Raw genomic sequence first — 26,819 nt, 5'->3', positions numbered from 1 at the left:
TTCAAGAAGACTTTCAGCTATCTAAAGCATGGTTTCCCAGGCCCACCTGCCCATCAGAATCACCAGAAGAAAGACTTTTTAAAAATAAGATGATGCAGAGGTACACACCTGTAAACCCAGTGACTAGGATGGGCAGCTGAGGCAGAATGATCAAGTTCATGGCCAGACTGGACAACTTAGCAAGACCTATCTCGAAATAAAAAGGGCTAAGGATGCAGGGTGCAGTGGCGCACGCCTGTAATCCCAGCAGCTTGGGAGGCTAAGGCAGGAGGACTGTAGTTCAAAGCCAGCCTCAGCAAAAGTGAGGTGCTAAGCAACTCAGCGTGACCTTTTCTCCCAGTAAAATATAAAATAGAGCTGAGGATGTGCTCAGTGGTCAAGTGCCCTTGAGTTCAATCCCCGATAGAAAAACAAAAGGACTAAGAATACAAAGTGCATTGGTAAAGCACCCCTACATTCAATCCCTAGCACTGCAAAAAAAAAAAAAAAAAAAAAAAACTATTCATCCAAATAAACACCTGAGTGCCTACTATGTGCCACTGTTCTAGATATTAGAAATAGAGCAGTGAATAAGACAAAAATCCCTGCCTTCATGGCAGGCATCCTAGTGGAACAGAATTTCAGATGATAATAGTCATCATCATCAACAATGTGCAAAAACAGTAACACACATCTCCTTCCCACCCCAACCATTGAGGAAGCTTGTTAAAAACATGGATTCCAGAGACTGACTGGCTCCAGACTTCACAGATCTAGCTCCATGGGTGGAGTCCAGGAATCTGAATATTTAAGGAGCTCCTAGGGTGATTCTGATGTAGCTTAGTCCAGCACTGAAGTAGTACCCGCTGCTGACAAGGCTGTGGAACCAGTGTGGCTTCTTATTCAAACTGGATTAAAAGGTTCCACAGCAGAGGAGAGGTGCCCTTGAATGGACCTTGGCTTTAATACAGCCATCACGTCTGCTGTGCGTATTTTTTTCAGTGACTACCTGAATATCAAGACAAGATCACTGACAACAAAGGGCTGGAAAATAACCAGTCCATCAGCACTGAAGCGATGAGCTTCCATCCTTGCAAGGACTGGAGATGTCTCCTGCACACAATGAGCAGCTGTAGGTCACCCCGATGGTGATCACTAAGGACAGTAATGCGAAGCAGACAGACAGGAGGGGGGAAGAGCCCTCTAGTGAAAAATGTGGCAACCCTGCTGACGCTGAGAAAGCGCAGCAGCTGACAGACGAGCCCGAGCCAGGCTTGGAGCTATAATGGACTTGCTCTTTTAAAGCAAAGACTTTCAGGCCAACAGAGACAGACCCTTCTGATGGCAACAGCTGCAGATGCTAATTAAAGGGCAAATCTTACATGTGTTCAGTTTGGAAGGAGCGGATGCTTCTCTGTTGGTGTTTCCATCTATACCCCAAGTACTGAGATAGCAATTTCCAAGCACTGCATTGAATTTAAGTGAAGGACAAATGCAGGCCCTCATGCATGCTAGTGTGCCCGGGCGTGCTTGCATGCACACACAAGCATGTGGGGGAAATGAACGTTTAATAGTTCTTTAGTACTGCTGTGGTTTGAATGTGTCTCCCTGAAGTTCCTGTGTTGGAAATTTAACCCCTAAACTCATACCTTTTTTAAAAAAAATATTTTTAGGTATTGATTGAACTAACTTACTTTCTTTCTTTCTTTCTTTCTTTCTTTCTTTCTTTCTTTCTTGCTTTCTTTCTTTCTTTCTTTCTTTCTATGTGGTGCTGAGAATCAACCCAGTGCCTCACACATGCTAAGCAAGTGCTCTACTACTGAGCCACAACTACAGCCCTAAACTCATATCTTGATGGGATTTTGAGGTGGGACCTTTCGGAAGTAATTTGGGTTAGATGAAGTCAGGAGAGTGGGGCCCCTGCAGTGGCATTAGTGGCATTATAAGAAGAGGCAGAGAAATCCAGACTCACATATTTGCTCTCTCTTGCCATGTGATGATGCAGCAAGAAGTCCCTTACCAGAAGCCAAGCAGATACCAGAGTCATTTTCATGGACCTCTCATCCTCCAGAGCCATTAGCTAGCTAAGTCTCTATTCTTTATAATTTACCCAGTCTCAGGTTATAGCACCAGAAAACAGACGAAGACAAGGACTCTGTTATAATTTGAATAGGCATCATTAGAGGCATGCTGTTCTAGGGTGGCTAAGAGGGTCTTGAAAGTGTTACCTTGAAATGCTTGCACATTCAGCATGACTGAAAGTGACATTTATAAAAAAAATGTGATGATACCAATGGCTTCCATGGTATCATCTTCCAATTCTCCTGATCTTTGGCACATGGGAGGAAGGGAAGGCATTATTTAAGCAGAGTGACACCTGGCAGAGACCCTATATTATTCTTCATGAAGGGCTGGGTGACCCAGAAAAAAAGAGAGAAGGCCCTTTGTCTCAGAAAATATGAATACCAGTCTGATTCATATTTCATATTCATCTATTAAAAAAGCCCTTATTGAGGATTGAATCATCCAGAATCTTGGCAAGAGAGAGACAGTACACTCAAACCAGGTAATTGTGGACATTAATTAATGAAGGAGTTATTTACAAAGGTACAAATAGCTTAAAAGGAAACAAACATAGTATGATAGGACACCCCAGGGCTAGCAACAGCAAGAACATGTGTGTCACTCCTGGGCCTGGAAGACAAGGAAAGGGATTTCAGATATGTACACTATTGCTGGCAGGACAAGAGGAAGACGCAATGATCAGAAAATAACCAGAGCTACAGCGGCAGAAGACGATTCTCAAAGTGAGGTCCCCAGAGCAGCAGCAGCAGTATCACCTGAACACTTAATAGAAATGCAAATTTCAGGGTCCCACCCAGAGCTACTGATCCAGGGGAACAAAGGAGGACAATGTGATTAAACTGTGGCTCCTAAAATGGCAAAACACAAAACAACTATTTTAAAGGCACAAAAAACTCATAGAACCCACCCCCACCCCCCACCCCCCAGCTGCCAAGGCAATAACACACTCAGCAACTGAATTGGGGTCAAAAAAAGGAATTAATATCTCATTCGACAATGAGAAAATTGAAGCTGAAAAGGCCAACAACTCTGGAGAGACCAAACAAGGAAAAGTAATAAAACATGAACGATATTCCAAGGAACAGCCTCTCTCTGAAGGGCAGCTGGCTTCGAAACCCTGGCTTCTGAAGTGGCAGCGCGTGAGCACATGCCTGGTGAGTTTTGAGAAGTGCCTGAAAAATCAGATAATCTTAGCCAAGAGATCAAAACAGCACATGTCTCGCTGTCAAAACTATCATAAGCTGCACATTTCAGTAAACAATGGAGTTGCATTCATTAACTCTCTCCTGGCTCCCAATGACAAAAACATCATGGGGGGGTGTTCACTAAGTCCCTGGGGTCAGTACCTAGAAACAGTCCACTTCCAGATTACTCCAAATTGCACAGGTGCAGTTTAAAAGTGAGAAAGGATATATAAAAAGCTAATCCCAAGCAGCACATCACAGTCATGAGGCAATCAGCAATCATTTCGGATAAAGTGGTGCAATACAATGAGTCAAAATATGGAAGGCGGAGTTAGGAGGCCTGGCTTCAAATCCCAGCTCCTCCTCTGTGGCAGACTCAATTGTCCCCACAAAATCCATCCTTCCTTTCTTCCATAGTAATAACAATACTTGGACATAGGCCATGCAGCTAGACAATACATGCCCAAGTCTCCCTGGTGGGTAGATGTGCACTCACATGACTAAATTCTGGCAAGCAGAATGTGGGAGGAAATGGTGGCCCCACTTCCACATCATTCTGTGTGAAAGAAACTTGCCTGCTCTGAATTCCTGCTCTTTTTTCTTTTTTCTAATATGTATTTATTTATGTATCTTTAAGTTTTATGTGGATACATTAGTTGGTTTTTATGTGGTGCCGAGGATTGAACCCACTACCTCATGCATGCTAGGCGAGCACGCTATCACTGAGCCACCACCCCAGCCCCTGCTCTTTTTTCTTAACAGCCAGCTGGAACAAAAACATGAAATGGTCCAACTTCAACCATGTAAAAAGATGAAAGGAATGGAGGAGCCACAAGATGGAAGGAACCTGGGTCCTTGGATTATCAAATACAACAGAGCTGTTCCATTAGCCTAGAATGGATACTGGAGACTCTTTGTTATAGCAGCTGAGCTTATACCATAACTAATACCTCTCAGTCCAACTGGGGACAAACATTTGGAATGAACAGAGAGAAGATAATAGAAAGTTACAGGAGGGAAAGAAAGTTCATGGGTCAATTATAGGCTGAGAGCAAGGGCAGTCTGAAGAGCCCCTAAATGTGAAAAATATCAACCCAAAAAAAATCTCACAAAAAAATTTAGATACAACAATACTGAAAGTGGCAGGTTGTAAAACAATGTTTTCTTTGTTAAGATCAGCTCCTTCACTGAAGGACACTGATGAAGGCATCTGTTGCACAGAACTGAACAGATTTCTCCATGAACCAGATCAACAAAGCACTGCTTCCATGGGCAGCCTGCCAGAACACCAGACTAGTCTGTTATATAGAACCAGACAGTAAAAGGGAATTCGCGACCATTTTCTATGCACCAGAAAATGGTAAGCCTCATTCATTGGTATGTCACTACAAATGGAAATTTTTAAGCCTCAAAATTCGAAAGAAACCAAGTTCAATTTCCCTGCATTGCATTCCAATTTTTGAAAATCTTATTGGGTCTATCTTGAATTACGTACTTTAGAGAGCAAAACTCCCACTGCTAACATAATATGATTTTGTAACACAATAAGTAAATTTGTATGTAAATCAGATTTCTATGAAATTAATCATACTCTCATCTAATAAATATTTCCTAGGCATTCATTTGGCAAAGCTCTATTGGGAACAAGAGAGAGATAATTGCTCCCCTCATGGAGAAAGTAGCCTAGTGGAAGAGCCCAGCTGTCACTCATGTAGGCAAAGTAGAGGGTGCTATGGGCATAGAGCAGTGGGCATTCATCCCAGAAGCAGAGGGTCCAAGAAGTTTTCTAGAAGCAACATCTGATCCAAGCCCAGAAAGAAAACCAGGAGTTAGTCAGGTAAATAGAGAAAGAATGAACAGCATGCAGAAGAGTCAGAAGCAAGGTCAAAGATCCAAAGAAAGTTCAGAATGCAAATAAAACCAAAGGAGAGAAACGGTGCTGGATGAGTGCACTCGGAGGCATGTGAACCACGCAGAAGAGTCTGGACTTCTTCCAGGTGACGGTGGGGCGTCTTGAAGAATTCTAACAGCAAGATGACTCGGCTGCAGTATGTGGTCGACCTGGGGGGTGGGGCAAGACAGATGGCAGGGAGAACACTCGGGAGGTTACGGCAGTAATGCAGGCCAAAGAAAACAGAGGGGTCTCACTCAGGAAAGGTAGGACTGGAAAGCAGGGATGGCTAAGATGCACAGTAGGTAGAATTTTATTTGTTTTTCATTGATTTAAAATGTATCTTTAATTAAACTATATTAGCATTACAAATTGGCATTCAACTGTCAGGGGAGCTTACCACAATATCTAAGTTTCACCAAGCTCCAAAGATTTAGTGATCTATAAGTGGTCAATAAGCATGATGGAATTTCAGTTCTTTACAGTGCCAATACAAATCCAGGATTCCCTTAGTTTGCAGCAGAATGTGTTTGGAGACTCAGAATGTTTCAGATTTTGGAAAGGCCAAGTGAAGCATACACTTTATATTACATACCACCTCAATAAGGGGCTGGATCAGCACCTCATAATCAAATGCATTCATAATTTTGTGGCAAAATATGTGAATAGTCACACTAAAGGGAATAAATAAAGAGACAAGTGGCCTGAAGAGTTCAGGTCAGACTTTGCTGCAAACTGAATTCAAGTCAGTTCTGCTGCCAAACAAGTGAAAAAAAGAACTTGAGGTTATTCAGAGCTCTGGGCATTTAGGAATTACAGATAAGGGATAGTAGAACTATCAACACATCATCATTCCCATGCTGTTTGAGTTTCTATATGAAAATCATACCTCTATAAAGCATTTTACTCCAAAATACCAAATCACTTGAGAACAAAATACAGACAAGGAAATAATTGCAAGATCCCATTGGTAATACTCAATTGAGCTACTAAAGAAGGGTATAAAAATGTATCCAAGTATCAATGGTCTGAGGCAAATAACACTTAAGAAAATAGCTGTTTTTAAGATGTTTCCCATCTTGCAAGACGGCAGATGGAAAGTCTGAAAAGAAACTGAAGATGTCAATGCCAGGGGTAAGATCAAGAGGGATGGCCCACAGCCAGAATGACTAAATAAGAAAAAACCCCACAGCTGGGACCCTGTCCTAGAGGAGGAACCAGCAGCCATCACCATTCTGAGAGGTATGACCAGAGGGCTTTATCCAAGCAGAAGTTCCCAGGAGCTAGATCCACAACTAAGAACTAAAAAGAAAGGCACGGTTCCTTCCACTATGACAAAGCCAGGCTGTAGTAATAAGAATGATGACACCAAAGCAGGAAATTCTCAAAATGCCCAGATACCACCCTCTGAAGATGTCACCTGAAAACAACTGGACCATGAGAAAGCACTAGAGTCAGCAGGGAGGAAAAGCACAGCTGGGGTTCCCCACAAGACCCCTCTGATCTTCATCATTGACCTCCAGGAAGGCAAGCAGGTGCCCATCAAGCCACTGAGCAGTGGCTTACCATATGTGACTAGACCACTAAATCTTCCACTGAGTTCCATTACACAGAAACTCAAAATTGGCCATCACCTGTACCAAAACTGACCTTCATAACATGAGAATCCCAAACAATGTTGAACTGTAAGAAGCAGCAGCTTCATGAGACAAGGCATCAAGGTGAGCTCTTTAATCCAAAGGAAGAGAAAAATGAGTTTACAGAACAGTGAAGGGCAAACAGGAAAACTGTGGACTCTCAATATTTGAAAAAAAAAAAAAAAAATCTCAGTCATCCTGACCCCAGGGCTGCCTATGCTCTATGTTGCCTTGAAAATGAGGCTTAACCCCACAAGCTAGTGTCCTAACCTCTTAAAAAAGAGCTCTCAGTAAAATACCCAAAACAACACGAACACACACCCAAGAAGCAAATAAAACAAACAGAAGTGCTGCTGTATCCAGAAAGCTAACGAAGAAGCCCATCCATCCAAACAGGACAGGCTCCGCGAGACACGGAGAGCACAAGGCAAGTGTCCCCTGGACAGCAAGTGGCCTGGAACAGAGGGGACCCCAGAAATACACCAAGGTCAACAGAAGAGGTGAGGGATCCACACTCCAAGTCCCAAGGAAAGAAAGTGTCCATGGAAAGGGACACGCCAGTGCACGGCCAGGCTCCCAAGGCCTCATGTGACAACACACTCATTCAGAAGGCTCGGTGACGCCAGGGGCTTCTCCACAGGCTCTGGGTTCTCAAATAGTAGGAAACCAAGGCAGATCACAGACAAAGTGCCCAGCAAGAGTCCAAGACAGATGACCGTTCATCTCTCTTCACTTTTTGTTACGTGAGCTTCTATTAAAATTTATCTCCATCCAAAGTAATATGATAAATTTTGTTTTGTTTTTGATACTGAGGATTGAACACAGAAGTGCTTTTCCACTGAGATATATATACCCAGCCCTTCTTTTTATTTTATTTCTTTTTTTATTCTCAGACAGGGTCATACTAAGTTGCTGAGGCTGACCTCAAATCTGCAATCCTCCTGCCTCAGTCTCACAATCACTGGGATTACAGGCAGGTGCCCCCACACCCACCTTAGCCTTGTTTTAAGGGCTGAGTCAGAAACAAAAATTGTTTTGGACACAATATCTTTATTTTATTTATTTATTTTTATGTGGTGCTGAGGATGGAACCCAGGGCCTTGCACATGCTAGAAGAGTACGCTACAACTGAGCCACAACCCCAGCCCTAGGATACATGTTTTAAACTTATGAATGTCATCCCCCAAGAACCTAAACAAGGCCCTAAATCAGACTCCCCGCGTACCAGGGAAAACTATGCTGCCATCCTGAAGAAAGAAGCAGGGGCCAGCTCAGTGAAGTCCCTGGGTTCAACCTCCAGCACCAAAAATAAAGAAGAATGAAGCATACCTCTATGTACTGACATGCAAGGGTGTCTGGGATAAAGTGTTAAAAGGAAAAGAAAGAAAGAAAAAAAAGCAAGCTGAAGAGTCAGATGGAGAGTAACATTTTTGTATGAGCAGATTCAATCCCCCCTGCCCCCCAGGCCATAGTTAAGGGTCAAAAAGAACATCACCACCCGTTAACACTTGTCTCCCTAGAGGGGGATTTGTGGGGGGAAAAAATAGAGACCTATCTATCCTACTTCATACATGTCTCAGCGTGTAGGTTCTCTCTTTTTTTTAACTGACACATAATAATTTTACACATTCGTAGGGTACCGTGTGAGATTTCAAAAGAGGTATACAATGTACAATCATCAAACCAGAATAATTAACATACCCATTGCCTCAAATATTTATCATGTTTACGTTGGGAACATTCAAAATCTTCTCTCCTAGTTATTTTGAAATGTATAATAAATTGTTAGCTATAGTCACCCTACCGTGCTAGAGGACACCAACACCCAAGCCTCCTTGGTGTTGGTATTTTTGTATACACTAACCAGCCTTCCTCTATCATTGCCCTCCCCACCCTTCCAAGCCCCTGGAAACCACCATTCTACTCTCCACTTGTAGGAGATAAACTCTTCTAGCTTCTCCATGAGTGAGAACAGGCTGCATTTTCTCCTAACAAATTAAATCAAAGCAAGATTCTATTAAAAGCAGTTACAGATGATTCCCACATAAGCCATTTCTTGTTATTACCCTTTAAACCAGAGCTGCAGGACTCAGGAGTCACCAGGTGTTTCTAAATGGGCTGGCTTTTCATCTTAGAACAAGGAGAAAAGGGAGACACCTGGGAGTCAGAAAAGTGACTGAATGAATGAGAGGTGCCATGGATGTCAGGGGCAAGAACCACATTCAACTCTGCAACTGTGGCACCTGCCTGTCAGGAGCTCGGCTCATTCCAGAGAGATGGATGTAAAGACTCACCAGGTAAAGGTTATTTTTATCCTGGAAGGCATACTGTAATTGGGGGATCCAAGGGCTTGTACTCCGAGATAATATGTTCCGTTCTTCCTCAAAAAATGAAACCTAGGGAAAAAAGAAACCCTTTAGATAATTATAATACAAAGAACTGAATTGGGGGTAGAGGAGTGACCTTTGCTCTGTCTTGAAGCCTAAACTTGCAGTTCTTTTTTTTTTTTTTTTTTTTTGGTGGTGGTGCTAAGAATTGAACCCAGGGCTTGTGAATGTGAGACAAGCACTCTGCCAACTGAGCTACATCCCCAGCCCCCTAAACTCACGTTTCCAAAGAAAAAAAGCCATCCCATAGCTTGGCATTCCACAAATCTGTTATTCACCTACTTGGTCACAATGTTTGCCAGAGCCACATAATAACTGTCCAATTATTTACTTAGCATTTTTCTTTAAAGTCAACCTACTTCCTTGGAATCTAAATATCTCTGTCCCTCACATTCCTATGTTCATATAGGAATACACAACCAGTGTAACTCCACATCATGTACAACCACAAAAATGGGAAGTTACGTTCCACATATGTCTGATATGTCAAAATACACTCTACTGTCATGTAGAACTAAAAAAGAATAAAAATAAATAAATATCTCTGCCCCTCTTCACCGTCCCTTCTTGAACAGTTCGGTCTGAAGGCCAGCGGTGGAATACAAGGGAAGCACTGGGGAACCTCAGTGCCAACAGCAGGGCGTCAGTAGCTGGCAGTGCACAGGGCGGCCACCAGGCATGAGGCAGCCAGTGTGGCTATCAGGGGCCAACACCAGGGAAGGAGGACACCCACATGTAAGGGTGATCTCAAACAAGTTATTAGGATTCACCAAGGGGACAGGGGATAACAACAAAGATAGTAGAGAGGATGCAGGCAGATGAAAAAGTACGTAAAAATATTAAATTTACAATCTCAGAGAAGAGGGTTACTGCTATGATTTGGATAAATGACCCCCAAAGGCTCATGTGTTAAAGGTTTGGTTCTCGGCCCACTGTGCTATGGGGGATTTTTAAGAGGTAGAGCATGGAGGGAGGTCCTCTGGTCACTGGAGGCATGCCCTCCAAGGGAATGCATTCCTTAGCACTGTCCCCTGAAAGGAGTCTGAGAGCAGTGTCATCCCAGTAGCAATCAGAACATCCAGTGTCCAGATCTTGGCCTCTAAACACCATTTCCACAAAACAGGGCTCCTTGGAGAAAAGACTGATGCAGGGAAAGTAAGCATATGTGAAAACCCAGGACATCCTGCAGTACCAGAAAACAAGAAAGTACTCAAGAATGATGTGTCAGAGGGACACAAAAGCCAACCTAAAGAGACAACTTGGAGACAATTCAATATAAAAATAAATAATGATAGTAACAGATTGTTACAATAGTAACACATTGACTGAAATAGAAAAAAAATCACATCCACATAAATACAAATGAATAAATCGTGAGTTTTATGAGGAATAGGATATTTTCATTGTTGGAAGGAATCTCCTCATAAAATTCTGATTTGGGTACAAAGGAGGAAAGCTTAACTCCACAGTAGAAGAGCATGGCAAGCAGATTAATGCAGTAATCAAAGTGACCATCACCCAGAATGTGACAAATGGAAACCCCTGGGAAGCGGAATAGTGAATTGGAACAGTATCTCCCATCTGCAATATTTCTGCCAACAATCTATAACCAGGATCTAAGCCTGAGCCATATCAGACATATCCAAGTTCTACAAAACAACTGGCCTGTAATCATCAGAATCATACAGGTCACAAGAGCCAGGAAAAATTAAGAAAGAGACTGAAAAATTAAGGAAAGAGACTGAAGAGATAGGACAAGTAAATGGCAGGTGTGACCCTGGACTGGTTCCTTGATCTAAAAAATGTAATGGGGACAGCTGGTGAAACCTGAAGGGAGTCTGAAGATTAGCAGGCACTAAGGCCTCATTACTCATTTCCTAATATTTGGGGAAGTGGGGGTACCTGGAATTGATCTCAGGGGCACTCGACCACTAAGCCACATCCCCAGCTCTATTTTGTATCTTATTTAGAGACAGGGTCTCACTGAGTTGCTCAGTACCTCGCTATTGCTGAGGCTGGCTTTGAACTCTTGATCCTCCTGTCTCAGCCTCCCCAGCCACTGGGATTACAGGTATGCACCACTGCACCCAGATCATTTCATGATTTTGACTGTTGTGTGGTAGTTCCCGAGAGAATGTCCTTGGTGAAGGAAATACATACTAAAGTTTCAGAAGTACTTTAGTTTAGAAGTACAGGTCAGGTTGACAACTTACTTTTAAAGGGTTCAGCAAGGGAAACATTGTACTTTCCAACGGCTAATTCTTCCTATTGACCTGGCTAGTTCACAGCACTCAGTTATTCATTCAAACACTAACCCAAGTGTTGCTGTGAAGGTGTTTCATAGATGCAGTTATCATCTACAATCAGTTGCCTTTAAGGAGATGTTCCTCAGTAACCTGGGTGGGCCTCATCCAATCAGTTGAAAGGCCTTAAGAACAAAATTGCAGTTTCCTTGAGGAAGAAGTTCTGCCTCAGGACTGCATCATCAGCTCCTACTCAAGAATTTCTGCCTACTCTCCTGCCCTACAAACTTTAGATTTCCAGTTTCCACATTATATAAAAATCAACCACCTGAAATAAATTCTACAGAAATGTATATACACATGCATTTTATGTGTATATTCTATATGATCCTTGTGTGTATGTAAATTTTAGTGCATATATATTGTGTGTATACATGTGTGCATGTATGTATGTATGTGTGTGTTTGCACACACAAATACAATCATCACTTGGTATCTATGGGAGACTGGTTCCAGGACCCCTACAAATACCAAAATCTACAGATCCTCAAGTACCTGATACAATATTTACATAGAACCCACACACTTCTTCCCATATACTTAAAATCTCTTCTAGGCTACTTATAATACTTCATTATAAGTGCTATGCAAATAGTTATCCTATATTTTTTTAGGGAATAATGACAAAAAGAAAAAGCCAATACATATTCAGTACACATGCAATTATTTTCCCCCTAAATATTTTTCTCAGTTTTCAGTTCACTGAATCCACAGAAGCAGAACCCACCAATATGGAGAACAAACTATAAACATCAAATATTTCAGGAAAAAACATACTGTATGTGGGGCTGGGATTGTGGCTCAGTGGTAGATCACTCGCCTAGAACGTGTGAGGCACTGGGTTCGATCCTCAGCACCACATACAAATAAATAAATAAAATAAAGGTATTTGTCAATCTACAACTTTAAAAGTATTTTAAAAATATATCCGTACCATATGTGATGGTTATATACACACATGTATACTGGTTCCATTTCTCTTGAGAACCCGACTGATACATTACACTTGCAACTTTTCTATAAATTTGTGATTGCTTCAAAATGTAAATAAATGTGATTTTTAAATATACCTCCCAGGATGGGAAAGGGTAGGAAATACTGAATGAATTTAACAAAATCATGTTATATGCATATAGAAATGTACCACAGGAAATTTCTTTATGTATATGTAGAGAGTAGCAATCAAAAATAAACAAACACTAGTGAAAGGAACATCAGGAGAGAGGAAGGAGAATGAGGAATGAGGAGGGAGGAGGGTAGGAATGGGAACTGAAATCCTTACATGTATGAGTTCATCAAAATATATATAACTACTATGTATGATTATAATGCTCTATAAAAACAAACAAATAAATAAACCTCCCATTTAGTTCCAACAACTGTGAAAGTACAGGCTTTGATGTGCTAGTTAACATTGTTATTAAATGTTTTTAAATAGTTTGTCCATGCACACCCCCAGGGATACATCCAAGCCATGTGGAGAACAGCCCCCCCAGCCCCAGTCACTGGCTGCCCCCGAGGCTACCCCTTCCTTTTGCTGACACAGAAAAGGTGTTCATGGAGATTGGCAGAATGCAACAGTCTCCACTTTTACTTACTTGCCACTCACTCTGACCCCTGAAACTTCCATTAAAGTAAATGGTCTCTGAGGACCTCTTCTGGTTGTCACAGGACTCTGGGCTCCCAGGTGACAGGCTTTGCTTGCAGGATACCACTTCTCCTTAACCTCCTCTCCAACTTTTCCTTTCAGTTTCTCCCTGTGCTAGCCTCTCTCTCTCATGTCCTTAAATCCCAAACCCTTACTAGGATTCCAAGAAGGACCCTTCTTTTCTCTTACATTCACCCTCTTAAGAAATGGGTGGATGGTTTTCATTAACTCCTGCATGTGTGTGATTTTAAAAAGCTCAGCCCACACCTCACACGTGGTCATTTCAGGTTATTCATCTGGAGAAGGACACATCTGTCTGAACATCTGTATGATCTGCCTGCAGTGTGGAATGCTGAATGTGTTTTTTTGTTGTTGTTGTTGTTTGTTTGTTTTTTTTTTTAACCCAATGCCTTTATTTTTATGTGGTGCTGAGGATTGAACCCGCCCGTGCTAGGTGAGCACTCTACTGCTGAGCCACAATCCCAGCCCCCTGAATCCATTTCTTACATGCACTATTTCCCATCTAAGACATAAGCATTTCAAGGTTGAGCTACATCTAAGGCCTCTACCCGAGGACCTAGAAATACACCCAACACAGTAAATGCTCACCAAGTGTGCACTGATGATGGATGGTTCCTACCCTGACGTGGGAGGCTGGGTGAACAGCTCCACTCCTGTCTTCCAAACTATTTGCAACATCCATCATTTTTCCTTCCTATGATGCTGCTCACATTTTATTCCAAAATACAGAGGCCACATCATCTTTGGTCTCTGACAAGCAGCTTTCCACTCTCCACTGCTTTTCTGACTAGAGGCCACACGCAGTCACTCAAATCCACTGGGAACCATTCTCTGATCCCAACCCCTCCTTCCAAAAGCCTAAATGATCCCAGGTACCTCAAGAAGTGAACTGCAATTCAAAACAACAGTTCTTGGGGGGAGATGGGGAGGTATTGTGTAATGGGTACAAAGTTTCTGATTGGGATGATGAAAAATTTCCAGAAATGGATGGTGGTTGTGGTTGTATGACATTGTGAATGCTCTTAAAATCACTGAATCTTACACAAAAATGGGGATATGCAAGGAGATTTTGTTATGTTTATAACACAATTTAAAAAAATAAGATTCTTGAGATTTCCCAATTGTCCTCTACCCAACCATTTCTCTGTATATCTCTTCTAAATCACTAAAAACACACACACACACACACACACACACACACACACACACACACACACACCCCTACAGAGTATTCTGGTGTCCAGACCTTGTCACTGATGGCCACACTTCTACCTCACATGCTCTCACCACTTCTCTCTGCCCAGAACATACCTTCATTTTCATCAGTGAGGACTTTCCCTAACTAACTGTCTTGGGCTACAGGACATCTCTCCTCACATCATCATTAATGAATTTGCTAATTGCTCTCCCCCTCTGTGATGCTTTAGCTGGTAAGCACCTGCTTTCAATGCTTGCATTTTTTTCTCCACTTTCCAAGGCTGTTATTAAACCCTGAAAGTAATAGCCGTGGAACTTCAATTCTTTCTGTAGGCTTCCTGTGGAGCTGGGTACATTATCGGACACATGATGTGCACCAGAATGCCTGTAACTAATAAATTACTCTCTGAACTCCAAGGCTGATGGTAGTCTCTCTAAAACACAGCAGATGAATCAATATGCCTAGAGACAGCAGCCTTTCTTAAAAGAAAGAAAAATACCACACCAAAAAAAATAACTTCTTAACCTGTTATCAAACAAGCAACTCTCTAGCTACGTAACAATTTTATTTAACTTCTTCAAAGGCCTATTTTAAAGTCAAATATACATGTCCACAACACAAATATCTAAAGCACATATAAAAGCAAATGCTATCTGATTTCCCCTATAATATGCACATCCCTGGATCCCCAGCTGACAGTCATAAAAGATCTTAATCATGAGTTAAAAGACCAATTTGGTTCTGAAAATAAAAAAGTATAGAATCATGATACAGAAATCAATGGAAATTTGTGAGCCTTCAAAATGAACTAACATCAGAGAAGAGCTAAGAACACAAGAGAGCTTTGTGCCCATGCAACCATAATTAACTATGGAGTCAGAGGAAAACTTGCTGGATCTTAGGTGACAGCTCAGCAGATTATAGTCTTTGCAATGAACATTCTGGCACAGACAGGGGAAGGGCCAATGTTAAAATGCTCTTACCTGCTCCTGGGCCAACAAGGCCTTCTTCTTCATGATTTTCATGGCATAGATGTCCCCAGTTGCTCTCTCTCTTACCACCTGCACTTCAGCAAAGTGGCCACAACCTACAAGACTTCTGACTTCAAAGTCCTTTGCCGAAGGCTGGAGCTCCTGTAACTCAGCTATGATGTCAGAATCTGAAGAAGAAGGGAGTCACGCCCAGGTAAATAAAGCACTTGGAATATATGCATCTTTATGAAACAAAGGAAAAAGAGTTATGTCTTCCCTGTCAAAAGACATTTAGTCACTTTCTCATCCATCATGAATAATTATAAAATCAGCACAAAAGTGTTTTTATATGTTAAGTTAAAATTAAGGGCTCCAGAAATTCCAAAGAACGGTTTCCATGGTAGCCATAATTTGAATCCTGTAGACTCAGAAAATAGGGAGGAAGGTTACAAACCTTGCTTTCTTCTTTCTCCGAGGGCTGCAGGGCAGTGTTGGCCCAATGTGCTCATCAGTAGACTGGCTTATAATGTCAAACAAGCAATATGATTGCCATTTCAATCACCTTTGGTGTTAGCTTCCAGATCATTCCATTCTAACTCCATGTGCTGTGCTCAATATTAACCCATTAACCCAAGTTTATCTCCCTTGCACTGTGTCAGCTCTAGGAACTCCTTCCTTGCCTTATGTTATGGTTTGGGTCTGAAACATCCCCCCCCCCCCAAACCTCATGTGTTGAAGACCAGTGCAGCAGTGTTTACAAGTGGGGGCCTTGGGGATCATGAGGGCCCTGACCTCATCTATGGATTCAATCATTATGGATTCTTAGCTTAATGGGTTTTTAGGGTAGGGGCTTGGTTATAAAAGCCTCTTTCTCTTTCCTTCCCTCCCTACTTCTCTCTGCTTGCTGGCTGCCAGAGTTGAGTAGTTTTGTTCCCTGTCATAACGTTCTGCCTCATCACAGGCCCAGAAACAATGAGGTCAAGTGACCATGGACTGAAACCTCTGCAATCATGAGCCAAAATAAATCTTTCCTCCTTTAAGTTGATTTTCTTAGGTTCATAGTGACCGAAAACTAAGACATTTTAACATGTGGCAGAGCTTAAAAGAGGGGACAGAGCTTAGCCCAAAGGACCAAACAGAGGTCTGACATTTACTCTGCAGGGTAACATTATCACACATCTGGATGGGCTTGCAACTATCTTTTGCTTAACACAGTCTTATTCCTTTTACAAGTCCAGTCCCACAGTCAGAGATCAGCAAGGTATGCAGTGTGGACTAAATAGATGGTGGGTTTGGAAATTCATATGCATTTATTAACTCTAACTACACTAAGCTGAGACATGGCTGTACCTACAATGACTTTACTGACTTGTAAGAATGGAGAAGAGCTGCAATGACTGAGCTAAAAATAGAATCCTGCACATTATGAAAGAACTGTGTCACATACAGGGGTTATACACCCAAAAAAAGGCAAGAGATATCCATAATCAAAACTATCCTGGGCTGGGAGTGTAGTTCAGCAGGAAGCTCTGGGTTCAATCCCCAACACAAAAATATATATATATCCTGGAGAATCCCACAGGAAAGTGTCATGTGGAAAACCAAGAGGCTAACTTGAAATTCCCCACCGATACTAGAATCCTCAAGAAACTGGAAGGGATGGTCATTCCAGTGGTCAGGCACTAGACAAAATTAGGAGCAGTCAGCTCTCCACATCTAGATAACCTGCATCTGAAGATTCCACCAACCTGAGGTGGAAAATATTTGGAAAAATCAAAAATTCCAGAAAGTTTCAAAAACAAAACTTGAACTTGCCATGCACCAAGTACTACACTGAACCATGCAAATGAAGTGATGTGTAGACACTATACTGGGTATCATGAGAAATCCAGAGATAATTTAAAGAATACAAGAGGACGTGTACAAGTCGTCACTTCATATAAGAGAATTGAACACTTGACTTGTGCACAAGTTACTATATCACTTCATATAAGGGACTTGAGCATTTAAGGAGTTTAACATCTGCAGGTGATCCTGGGACCAATTCTCCATGAACACCATATTCTGGAGTCACATTCAACTCTATGAGTCATTCACACTATGAGAACAACAACAAAGAGACAGGCCATTTCATACCACAGTCATTGAGTGGCATTTTGATGAATTAGCCAAAGCAGCTGTAATTATTATTATCCATTCCTTTGTCTTAAGGGTGGAGTTGAATTCTCTAAAGCACAAATGGTGAACTCCACCATATTGAGGGTTTCCTACCCAAAGACCACACTCACTTCATCTAGTCATCCTTGATCTCTTGGGGATCCCCTCTGGTGGATCCACATGAGTTCATTGTGACCACTATAAAAAATAAATCTAAAATACTCCATGAAGAATACAATATGGAGGCAACGTTGAGAGCTGCATGGCATTTTCCTTTGGTTCTGACAACACTGTGCCAGCCAAGCCTTGTCTTCCTTCCCAGTCCCTTTCCAAGTTTCTTTCATGTCACGTATTTGAGCTTTGAATTACAATTCATCAAATACGCTGACTTGCACCTCTCTGGGTTGAACCCGATTTCATCACTACTTGGACTCAAGGCCAATCCCTCTTAATTTCCTATCAGGCCTTGGGCCCCAAAGTGCCTTATGGCATTGCCCAACTTAATAACTCTGGGTCTGCCACTGGAGACTGCCAGGCATCTCAATCATACAAGCAGACAAACTGCTTTGTAGGCAAAATTGCCCCGATACTCTGAGAATTTAAAGAAACCATTCCCAATCGCCATGTTTTTATCCAATGTCTTTTGGATTATTAAGGAGAAGAGGCAGGATGCTAAGATCAAGTCTATGACTAGAAAAAATAAAAAACTTGGGGCTGGGGATGTGGCTCAAGCGCTGGCGCGCTCACCTGGCATGCATTCGGCCCAGGTTCGATCCTCAGCACCACATACAAAAAAACAAAGATGTTATGTCCGTCGATAACTAAAAAATAGATATTAAAAAAATAAAATAAAATAAAAATAAAAAACTTCACAATTTGTCTCACGATATCAGCTGCTTCTATAGACCCCAGAACCACATCAACCCTTCAGCCCTATACACTTTTTAAGTATTTGTGGGCCCAGTACCGAATACTGAGGTGAAGATAAAGACCCAAAAAGCTCTATAATGACAATGTAGACAAGGTATGGCTTTGTCAGGTAAACACTCAGACCAAGGAGCAAAATGCAAAAGTGAGTGCTACATGTATTGCTTCTTTTTTTGAAACTCAGTAATCAAACATGTCAACTTCTAGGAATCCATCATTCACAGAAGCCTCACACATGTCCTCAGAAAAGATCCATATGAAGATGCTCATGATGGGAACAGTTGTCACAAAAATATCAGATAAACACTAAAGGACCATCGAGAGGACAATGGAACAAATCTAAAAACCCACCCACACAAAAGAATATTAATTAAGCTCATCTTGAAAAGAATGACAGGTGTCTATCATTATACATATGTTAGAATGTATATTCCCACAGGAAATGTTTGTCTGTTTCGATCACCGCTGCAACCCAGTCCCTAACATAGCTAAGTGTCAGGAGATATTTGTTGAGTAAATATTATCACTAAGGGAACAAAGAGAGCAGAAAAACATTGTACACTGTGATCTATGTCATGTAAAATTAAACAAGTAATGTTAGAACACGCACAAAATGGGCCATAAAACCCGGGAGCCAGTTGACTGGTACACAGGGATTCATACTATTCTGTTTGTAAATTTCCATAATCAATATTTTTAAATCATACACACACAAAAAAAATGGAACATTATGCACAGAACGTTGGCAATGGTTATCTCAGATAAAAATTCTGAGGGATTTTTCTCTCACTACTTATGTATATAATGTGCTACGGTTGAAATGTTTGTGTCTCCCCTCCCCCAAAATTCTTGTCTTGGAATATTTTTGAATGTGTGATACTAGGGATTTAACTCAGGGGCACTTTACCACATCCTCAGTTCTTTCTATTTTGAGACAGGGTCTGGCCAAGTTGCTGGGGCTGGCCTTGAACTTGCAATCCTCTTGCCTCAGCCTCCCAAGTACCTGGGAATTGCAGGCCTGCGCCAACATGCCTAGCCCTGTTTCGAAACTTAATCCCCAGAGTGAGAATATAGGTGGAGCTTTGCAGGAGTGAGTGAGCCCTGAAGGCTCCACTCTCAGGAATGGAATTAGTGCTCTTACAGAAGAGGCTGAAAGAAGTGTATTTACTCTTCCTGCTATATAAGGATACAGCAGGAAGAGGCCATCTTTGAAGCAGACAGCACCCTCACCAGAACTGCTCTGTTGGTGCCTTGATCATGGACTTCCCAGTCTGGAGAACTGTGAGCAATAATTTCCTTTGCTTACAAGTTAACCCACCTTAGCAGCCCAAAGGATGAATACATGATGTTTAACCTTTCACGTTTGTCTTGTATTTCCAGCTGGGAAAAAAAAAAAGTTTCTCAAGAGCTTTGTAATGTTTTGAACAACCAATAAATAAATAAATAAATAAATAAATAAATAAAATAAATATTTTAAAAAAAGTTATCATGCATTCATAAATTCTAAAGTTGTGAACGTTCAGAAGATTATTGACTCAGAGAATTAACGACAAAAAAAATGTATAAAATTTCAGCTACTCTCAAATTACTAAGAACAGCCTAACTTTGATCATTATCAATACTTTTCTGTACATTTTATCACATTTGCTATTTTTTTAAACAAATCATGACACTGCACTTAAGGTGTGCCACTTATTTTGTTTACTTAGAAATATGTTCATTTGGTGAGGGAGGAACAGGAACTGAAATGGAGTGGGTCAGATTCCATGCATGTACGATTTTGTTGGGATGAACCCAGCTACTATCTACAACTATAATGCTCTAATTTAAAAAAAAAAATGCTCATTTACTAAAAGTTTATTGAGCATCTAATATATGTCAGACACTGTTTAGGCACAGGAGATAGACTGGAGAGCCGAATCATGCGCTACATAACACCATTTGGTCAACAAGGGATAGCATATGTGATGGAAGTCCCATAAGGTTAGAATGGAGCTGAAAGATTCTCGTTGCTTAGCAACATCACAGCCATCCTAACTTCATAGCACAATGCATTTCCTATGAGTTTGTGGTGATACTGGTGTAAACAAACTACTGAGCTGCCAGTCACATCAAAATATAATGTATATAATTACGTATAGAGCATAATATTTGATAATGATAATAAATGATTATCTTCATGTATTTAATATACTATACTTTTATCATTATTTTAGAGTATACACCTTCTATTTGTTATTAAAAAAGTGGGCTAGGGCTGAGGCTCAGTGGTAGAGCTCTTGCCTCGCACATATGAAGCACTGGGTTCGATCCTCAGCACCACATAAAAATAAATAAATAAAATAAAGGTATTGTGTCCATCCACAACTAAAAATATAAAAATAAAAAAAGAAGTCAGTGTCAAGTGATTTATGTATCTATCTCATCCAGGTTTTGTAAGTACACTCTATTTCACCCACCAATGACAAAACCACCTAAAGACACATTTCTCAGAACACAGTCCCACAGTTAAGTGACACGTGACTGTAACAGAGGAAGACAAAAATCATTCCCGGCTCCCAGATGCTCCTTTCCTGTCCCTACACCCCGACTCTGCACAAGATCGGGGCATCCTGCTAGAGACACTATTGCAGAGAGAGTCTCCGTCCTATTTCCACATCAGCCCCCAAAGAAAATCTCCATCTCTTCAGAGACACCCAAGAAATTAGCAGTAGCAGCTGAAAGACACCTCTCCACATGGAAAAGCAAAGCTTACATTCCAAAACCAACACTCGAAAGAACAAAAACAACTATATTAATGTAATCACCTGATTTCAATCATGACTTCTTCACGTCCTCCCTGGAAAAGACTCTTTAAAAATGTGAAAAGTTACATGCAAGAGATTTCTGCTAGAACAACATGAATTTCCCTGAACCCACTCCCAGATGACTCAATGGTTCCTGATAATCGACTGCTTTTAAGAATCCAAGACCAGGGTTGGGGCTGGGGCTCAGTGGTAGAGCGCTCGCCTAGCATGTATGAGGTGCTGGGTTCGATTCTCAGTACCCAGAAAAATTAATAAATAAAGATATAAAAAAATCACATCAATCTTTAAAAAAAAAAAAAAAAAAAACCAAGGCCAGCAGGAGGGGTCTGGAGATGGCTGTCCTTGGAATGCACTTCCTTTCCCTTCCCACTCTTCACTTGAGAATTTCAACATTCAAGAAAAGAAGGCAGAAGCATATTCAAATAAATACATAATGATGAATACCCCAGGTACATTTTGAAGGTACACAACATATTAAATATTGTTGAGATTGATGACTATCATTATTGAGTAACAGACAGTGTCTGTAATGAGCCAGGCAACATAAGTCTAGTCTGCCTATAAACTCATTCACAGCCTTATTAGATATACATCACACCCTTTTCACAGATGTAGAAACTAAGAAGAGACAGGTATGTGTAAATACTGAAAGTGAGTAGAGTGGAAATGCATCCATTTTGCTTATTCAGCACCCCAAGTTCCTCTGGGTAACTGCACATCCCCATCCCTTGAGGTACTGGTAATCACCATGCCCTGACAACTTGGAGAATCCAAACCAGATGGATCACAATACTTCACCTCCTGACAGTCAAATGACCTAAATCAGAGCCAATTAAATTTTCCCTGGTATTGTATAAATCTATTTAATGGAATAAAATAATTGGGAAGGGCATGGAAGCTGGTCTCCAAAAACGGTACCCAAAGAAACATGCCACTTGGGATTTGTGTCCTTGTGGAGCATGCTCATGTGTGGAATCTGGGTGGCCCTATGATTTGCTTAAAATAGTGTAACACAGCTGCTCTAGATTGGGTCTGGAATATCCTTCAAAGGCCCATGTGTTAAAGACTTGGCTGAACACTACTGGGAGGCAGTGAAACCTCACAGGCTGTAGTTCCCTGACCCAATATATGAGCCCACATCACAAGCCACACAGAGAGCAAAAGGCCACCTCCTTTTAAGATGTGGGGCCTAGGGCTGGGGATGTGGCTCAAGTGGTAGCGTGCTTGCCTGGCATGCATGCGGCCCGGGTTCAATCCTCAGCACCACATACAAACAAAGATGTTGTGTCCCCCGAAAACTAAAAAATAATATTAAAAAAAAAAAAAGATGTGGGGCCTAGTGAGAGGAACTGCAGTCACCAAGGGCATGCCTTTACAGGAGACAGTGGAACCCCAACTCTTCCTCTCTCCTTTTTGTTCCTAGCCATGAAGTGAACAGGTGTCCTCCACCACACACTCCCACCATGATGTACTGCCTGGCCACAGGCCCAAAAGCAATGAGACCAACCAATCATGAACTGAAACTTCCAAATCTATAAGCCAAAATAAACATTCCCTTAGCCAATCCCCAAACAAAATGCCGAATGTTTTCTCTGATATAAGGGGGGTGACTCAAAGTGGGGCAGGGAGGGAAAGCATGGGTGAAAAATTACCTCTAGATAGGGAATAGGGGTGGGAGGGAGAGGGAGGGAGAAGAGGAATAGTAAGGATGGTGGAAGGAGATGGTCATCATTATACAAAATACATGTATGAAGATATGAATTTGGTGACAACATACCTTATATACAAACAGAGATATGTTAAATTGTGCTATAAAAGTGTATTAAGAATTGTGATGATGGGGCTGGGGATGTGGCTCAAGCGGTAGCGCGCTCGCCTGGCATGCGTGCGGCCCGGGTTCGATCCTCAGCACCACATACCAACAAAGATGTTGTGTCCGCCGAGAACTAAAAAATAAATATTAAAAATTCTCTCTCTCCTCTCTCTCTCTCCTCTCTCACTCTCTCTTTAAAAAAAAAAAAAAAAGAATTGTGATGCCAAAAAAAGAGCTCATATATAATGGCATAATTTGGTGTGAACATACTCTATATACAGAGTTACAAAAAACTATGCTGTGAATGGATAATTATGAATGTAATGCACTCCACTATTGTCATGTATGTAAGAAAATAAATAAATAAACAAACATTCCCTTTCTTTACATTATCTCAGGTACTTTGTTATAGTAACAAAAAGCTAACCCAGCAGCCAAAGAGATTCCATGTCCATTCTGAGACTAAGCCTTAAGAAAGCCTGGAAGCTTCTACTTTTATGCTCTTGGAAACCCTGAGCTACCATTTGGGAAGTGTGGCTATCCTGCTGTACACCATGCACTTCAGGGGTCAGTAAAGCCTTTTCTTTTTCTTTTTTCTTTTAATATTCTTTTTTATAACTTTATTTATTTTTTTTAATGTGGTGTTGATGATCGAATCCAGTGCCTCGCTCATGCTAGGCAAGCGCTCTATCACTGAGCCACAACCTCAGCCCAGTAAAGCCTTTTCTTAAAGGACCAGAGAGTAATTGGCTTAGGCTTTGCAAGCCATTTGATCTCTGTCCCAAATCCTCAAATGCTGTTGTGGTGTGACAGCGGCCACAGGAAACACAGAAACATGCAGGCATGGCGTGTCCCAGGAGAGCTTTGCACATCACAGACTGCAGCTCCCTGACCCCTGATGTAGAGGCCACATAAGGGAGGTGCTGAAACTTCATGAGGATGGATGGAGAAAAAGAGAGTGAGTACATCTCAGGGTCACAGCTGAGCCCAGCCTTCCAGCAGGGAGCCAGACACTAAGTGAGCCATCTTGAACATTCCCCGCCCAGGAGAGTCCCAGATGACTGCAATCTTGGCCAGTGTCTCACAGAGCAGAGGAATCTCCAGCTGAGTCCAGTCAGCCCACACACTCATGAGAGGTAATACGACGACTATTGCTTTAAGCCACTCAAGTTTAGAGTGGTAGGTAACACGGCAATGTTGTAAAAGGCAAGGTTTCTCAAATTTGGCACTATTGACACTGTGGGCCAGAAAGTTCTGTGCTGAAGGGGCCCTTCCTGTGCACTGTAGGATATTTAGCCGCATCTCTGACTCACCCATTAGATGCCCCTAGTTATGACAACAAAAAGTGTCTCCAGATATTACCAAGAGAGCCTGCAGGGTAAAATCACCACTGGTTGAAAACATTGGTATAAACTAAAAGAACATAAAACTGGGACAGAGCAAACACTGAGGCACTTCCCCACCACAGGGAAGCTGAGCAAAGTGTGAACCAGGGTGAAGGCAGGGCTGGTTTATGACTCTGAAAGGCCCTCAGGCTCTTTTGCCTTCACCAGCCCCTTCTCCATAAAAAGAAATAAAATAAAATTACATTTATGACAACAAGTTACACTTTATGACTACACTGATATAAAGAATTCAATCCAGGGAGCTAGAGGTATGGTTCATTGATAAAGCATTTTGTTAGCATGAACAAGGCCCTCGATTCAATCCCCAGCACAAAAAAATTTAAAAATAAAATAAAGGCCATAGTCTAGAATCATTACTATATTCATTTTTTTATGATTTGAGATTAAATAAAGCTAGTTAAAACAAATCTCTTAAATATCATGGGCCCGTAAGCACTGTGTATCCTATAACTAATGTATCAGGGGACATCACTGAGGTTCCTAGAACCAGCTATGCCTGAAGTTTGACTCGTCTCTGGATTTCCGAGTTTCATGGTCAATACATTCAATCTTCAAATCGAGTTTCTGTCACTCACAACCAAGAAACTTGACTTACTTGATCTCCCAGCTCCAACAAGAGGAACATAAGTCTGGGTCTGTGTTATTCAGACCAGAGTTTTTAACCCACTACCACCAACCACTCTCTCATTCCACCTGCAGCACTGTTCTAGTGTTCTATATCAGGACAGTTTTTGAGAAAAAGTTCCTTACTTACACTTCCGGACGAAGTTGCTCACGTGCTTAATCTTCATCAGAGCAGGCTGACTGCATTCTTCAAAGAGAACAAAGAGGGCATCTAATATCCCTTCTCGGGAAAGAGGAGACATCTGCTGTTGAGTCATAAAGGGTGGTTTCCCCTAAAAACAGCCAACAGCAGATGGAGACACTGTCAATAACGAAAAGCTTTGATCAATAACATCCACACAGTAAATTACAAGCCACCAACTCAACTAACTGCTCACGACACACTACCAGCACAATTTGGGGGCTTCATTCTATAAAGCAGCACCAATTGACAGTCATCATCACTTGCACAATTCCATTACTGTGGGTTTCTCTTGCTAGCAGCTGGAAAGAAAAAAACATCACAAGCATGTCACAAATAAGAAAGGGTGCTGACCCAGGAACAGTGGCATGCACCTTAATCCCAGCTATTTGAGGGGCTGAGGCAGAGGACCATGAGTTCAAGACCAGCCTGGGCAACATAGCAAGATTCCTTCTCAAAAACAAGGTCCTTCATTCTTAATGGTCTGAGGCTCCTGGGAACACTTACTCTGGACGTGCTTGTTCTGACCCTTTTCTGTGTCTCTACAGTATGTGTGCCCAGAGTCTGTTAACACAAACTTCAATTTCTTTTATTTTAAATTGATTTTATTTTTTTAAATACACGATAGGAGAATGCATTACAATTCTTATTACACATATAGAACACAATTTTTCTTTTTTTTTTTTAAAGAGAGAGAGTGAGATTTTTAATATTTATTTTTTAGTTTTTGGCAGACACCACATCTGTCTTTGTTTATGGTGCTGAGGATCGAACCCGGGCCGCACGCATGCCAGGCAAGCGCGCTACCACTTGAGCCACATCCCCAGCCCAACAATTTTTCTTTGTATACAAAGTATGTTCATGCTAATTCATGTCTTTATACATGTACTTTTTTTGTTTTTTGTTTTTTAGCATTACAATTCTTATTACACATATATACCCCAATTTTTTATATCTCTGTTTGTATATAAAGTATGTTGACACTCAATTCGTGTCTTCATACATGTACTTTGGATAATGATGTCCATCACATTCCACCACCTTGCTAATCCCCTGCCCCCTCCCTTCCCCTCGCCCTATCTAGAATTCATCTATTCCTCCCATGCTCCCCCTCCCTACCCCACTATAAGGGAGGCTTCCTTTTATCAGAGAAAACATTCAGCATTTGATAAACTTCAATTTCTTTAATTCATTCAGAGTAGTTTAATTCATTTAGAGTAGTGTGCACAGAGTGACTATAAGCCGAATTTATTCATGATCAGGAGGAACAGTTACAAACTGGCAGACTGTGTCTAGCCCACAGACATGTTTTGTTTGGCCTGTACTGTTTAAAATAATTTGAATTATCTGCCAATATTTAAAATCAGGATCTCTTTCTCTCTCTCTCTCTCTCTCTCTCTCTCTCTCTCTCTCTCTCTCTCTCACACACACACACACACACACACACACACACACACACACACACACACACGGCTTCTCTTGAAATTGATGGATCTACCAACACTGCCCCATGTTCCTGCCCGGTGACACTGCTCGGGAGCTGAATGACACTACCCACCTCTTGGCAGTGGATATGCTCCGGAGTTCACTACAAACTTGA

General features: G+C 41.5%; 1 protein-coding gene across 10 annotated transcripts in view; it reads right to left on the bottom strand.

Annotated features, from left to right (window-relative positions):
* Cit (citron rho-interacting serine/threonine kinase) overlaps positions 1 to 26,819 on the bottom strand; it is a 157,735-nt gene that overhangs the window by 127,650 nt on the left and 3,266 nt on the right. For all 10 annotated transcript variants that reach the window (XM_078039028.1, XM_078039029.1, XM_078039030.1 and 7 more), the window contains exons 2-4: positions 25,169 to 25,310; positions 15,317 to 15,492; positions 9,071 to 9,172 (exon numbers count right to left, since the gene is read on the bottom strand). In XM_078039028.1, the coding sequence (XP_077895154.1) occupies positions 9,071 to 9,172; positions 15,317 to 15,492; positions 25,169 to 25,310 (420 nt within the window). The remainder of the gene's footprint in view (positions 1 to 9,070; positions 9,173 to 15,316; positions 15,493 to 25,168; positions 25,311 to 26,819) is intronic.

Source organism: Ictidomys tridecemlineatus, chromosome 2 (genome assembly GCF_052094955.1).
Source record: "Ictidomys tridecemlineatus isolate mIctTri1 chromosome 2, mIctTri1.hap1, whole genome shotgun sequence".
Lineage (NCBI taxonomy): Eukaryota > Metazoa > Chordata > Mammalia > Rodentia > Sciuridae > Ictidomys > Ictidomys tridecemlineatus.
This window is presented reverse-complemented; position numbering and strand designations above follow the sequence as displayed.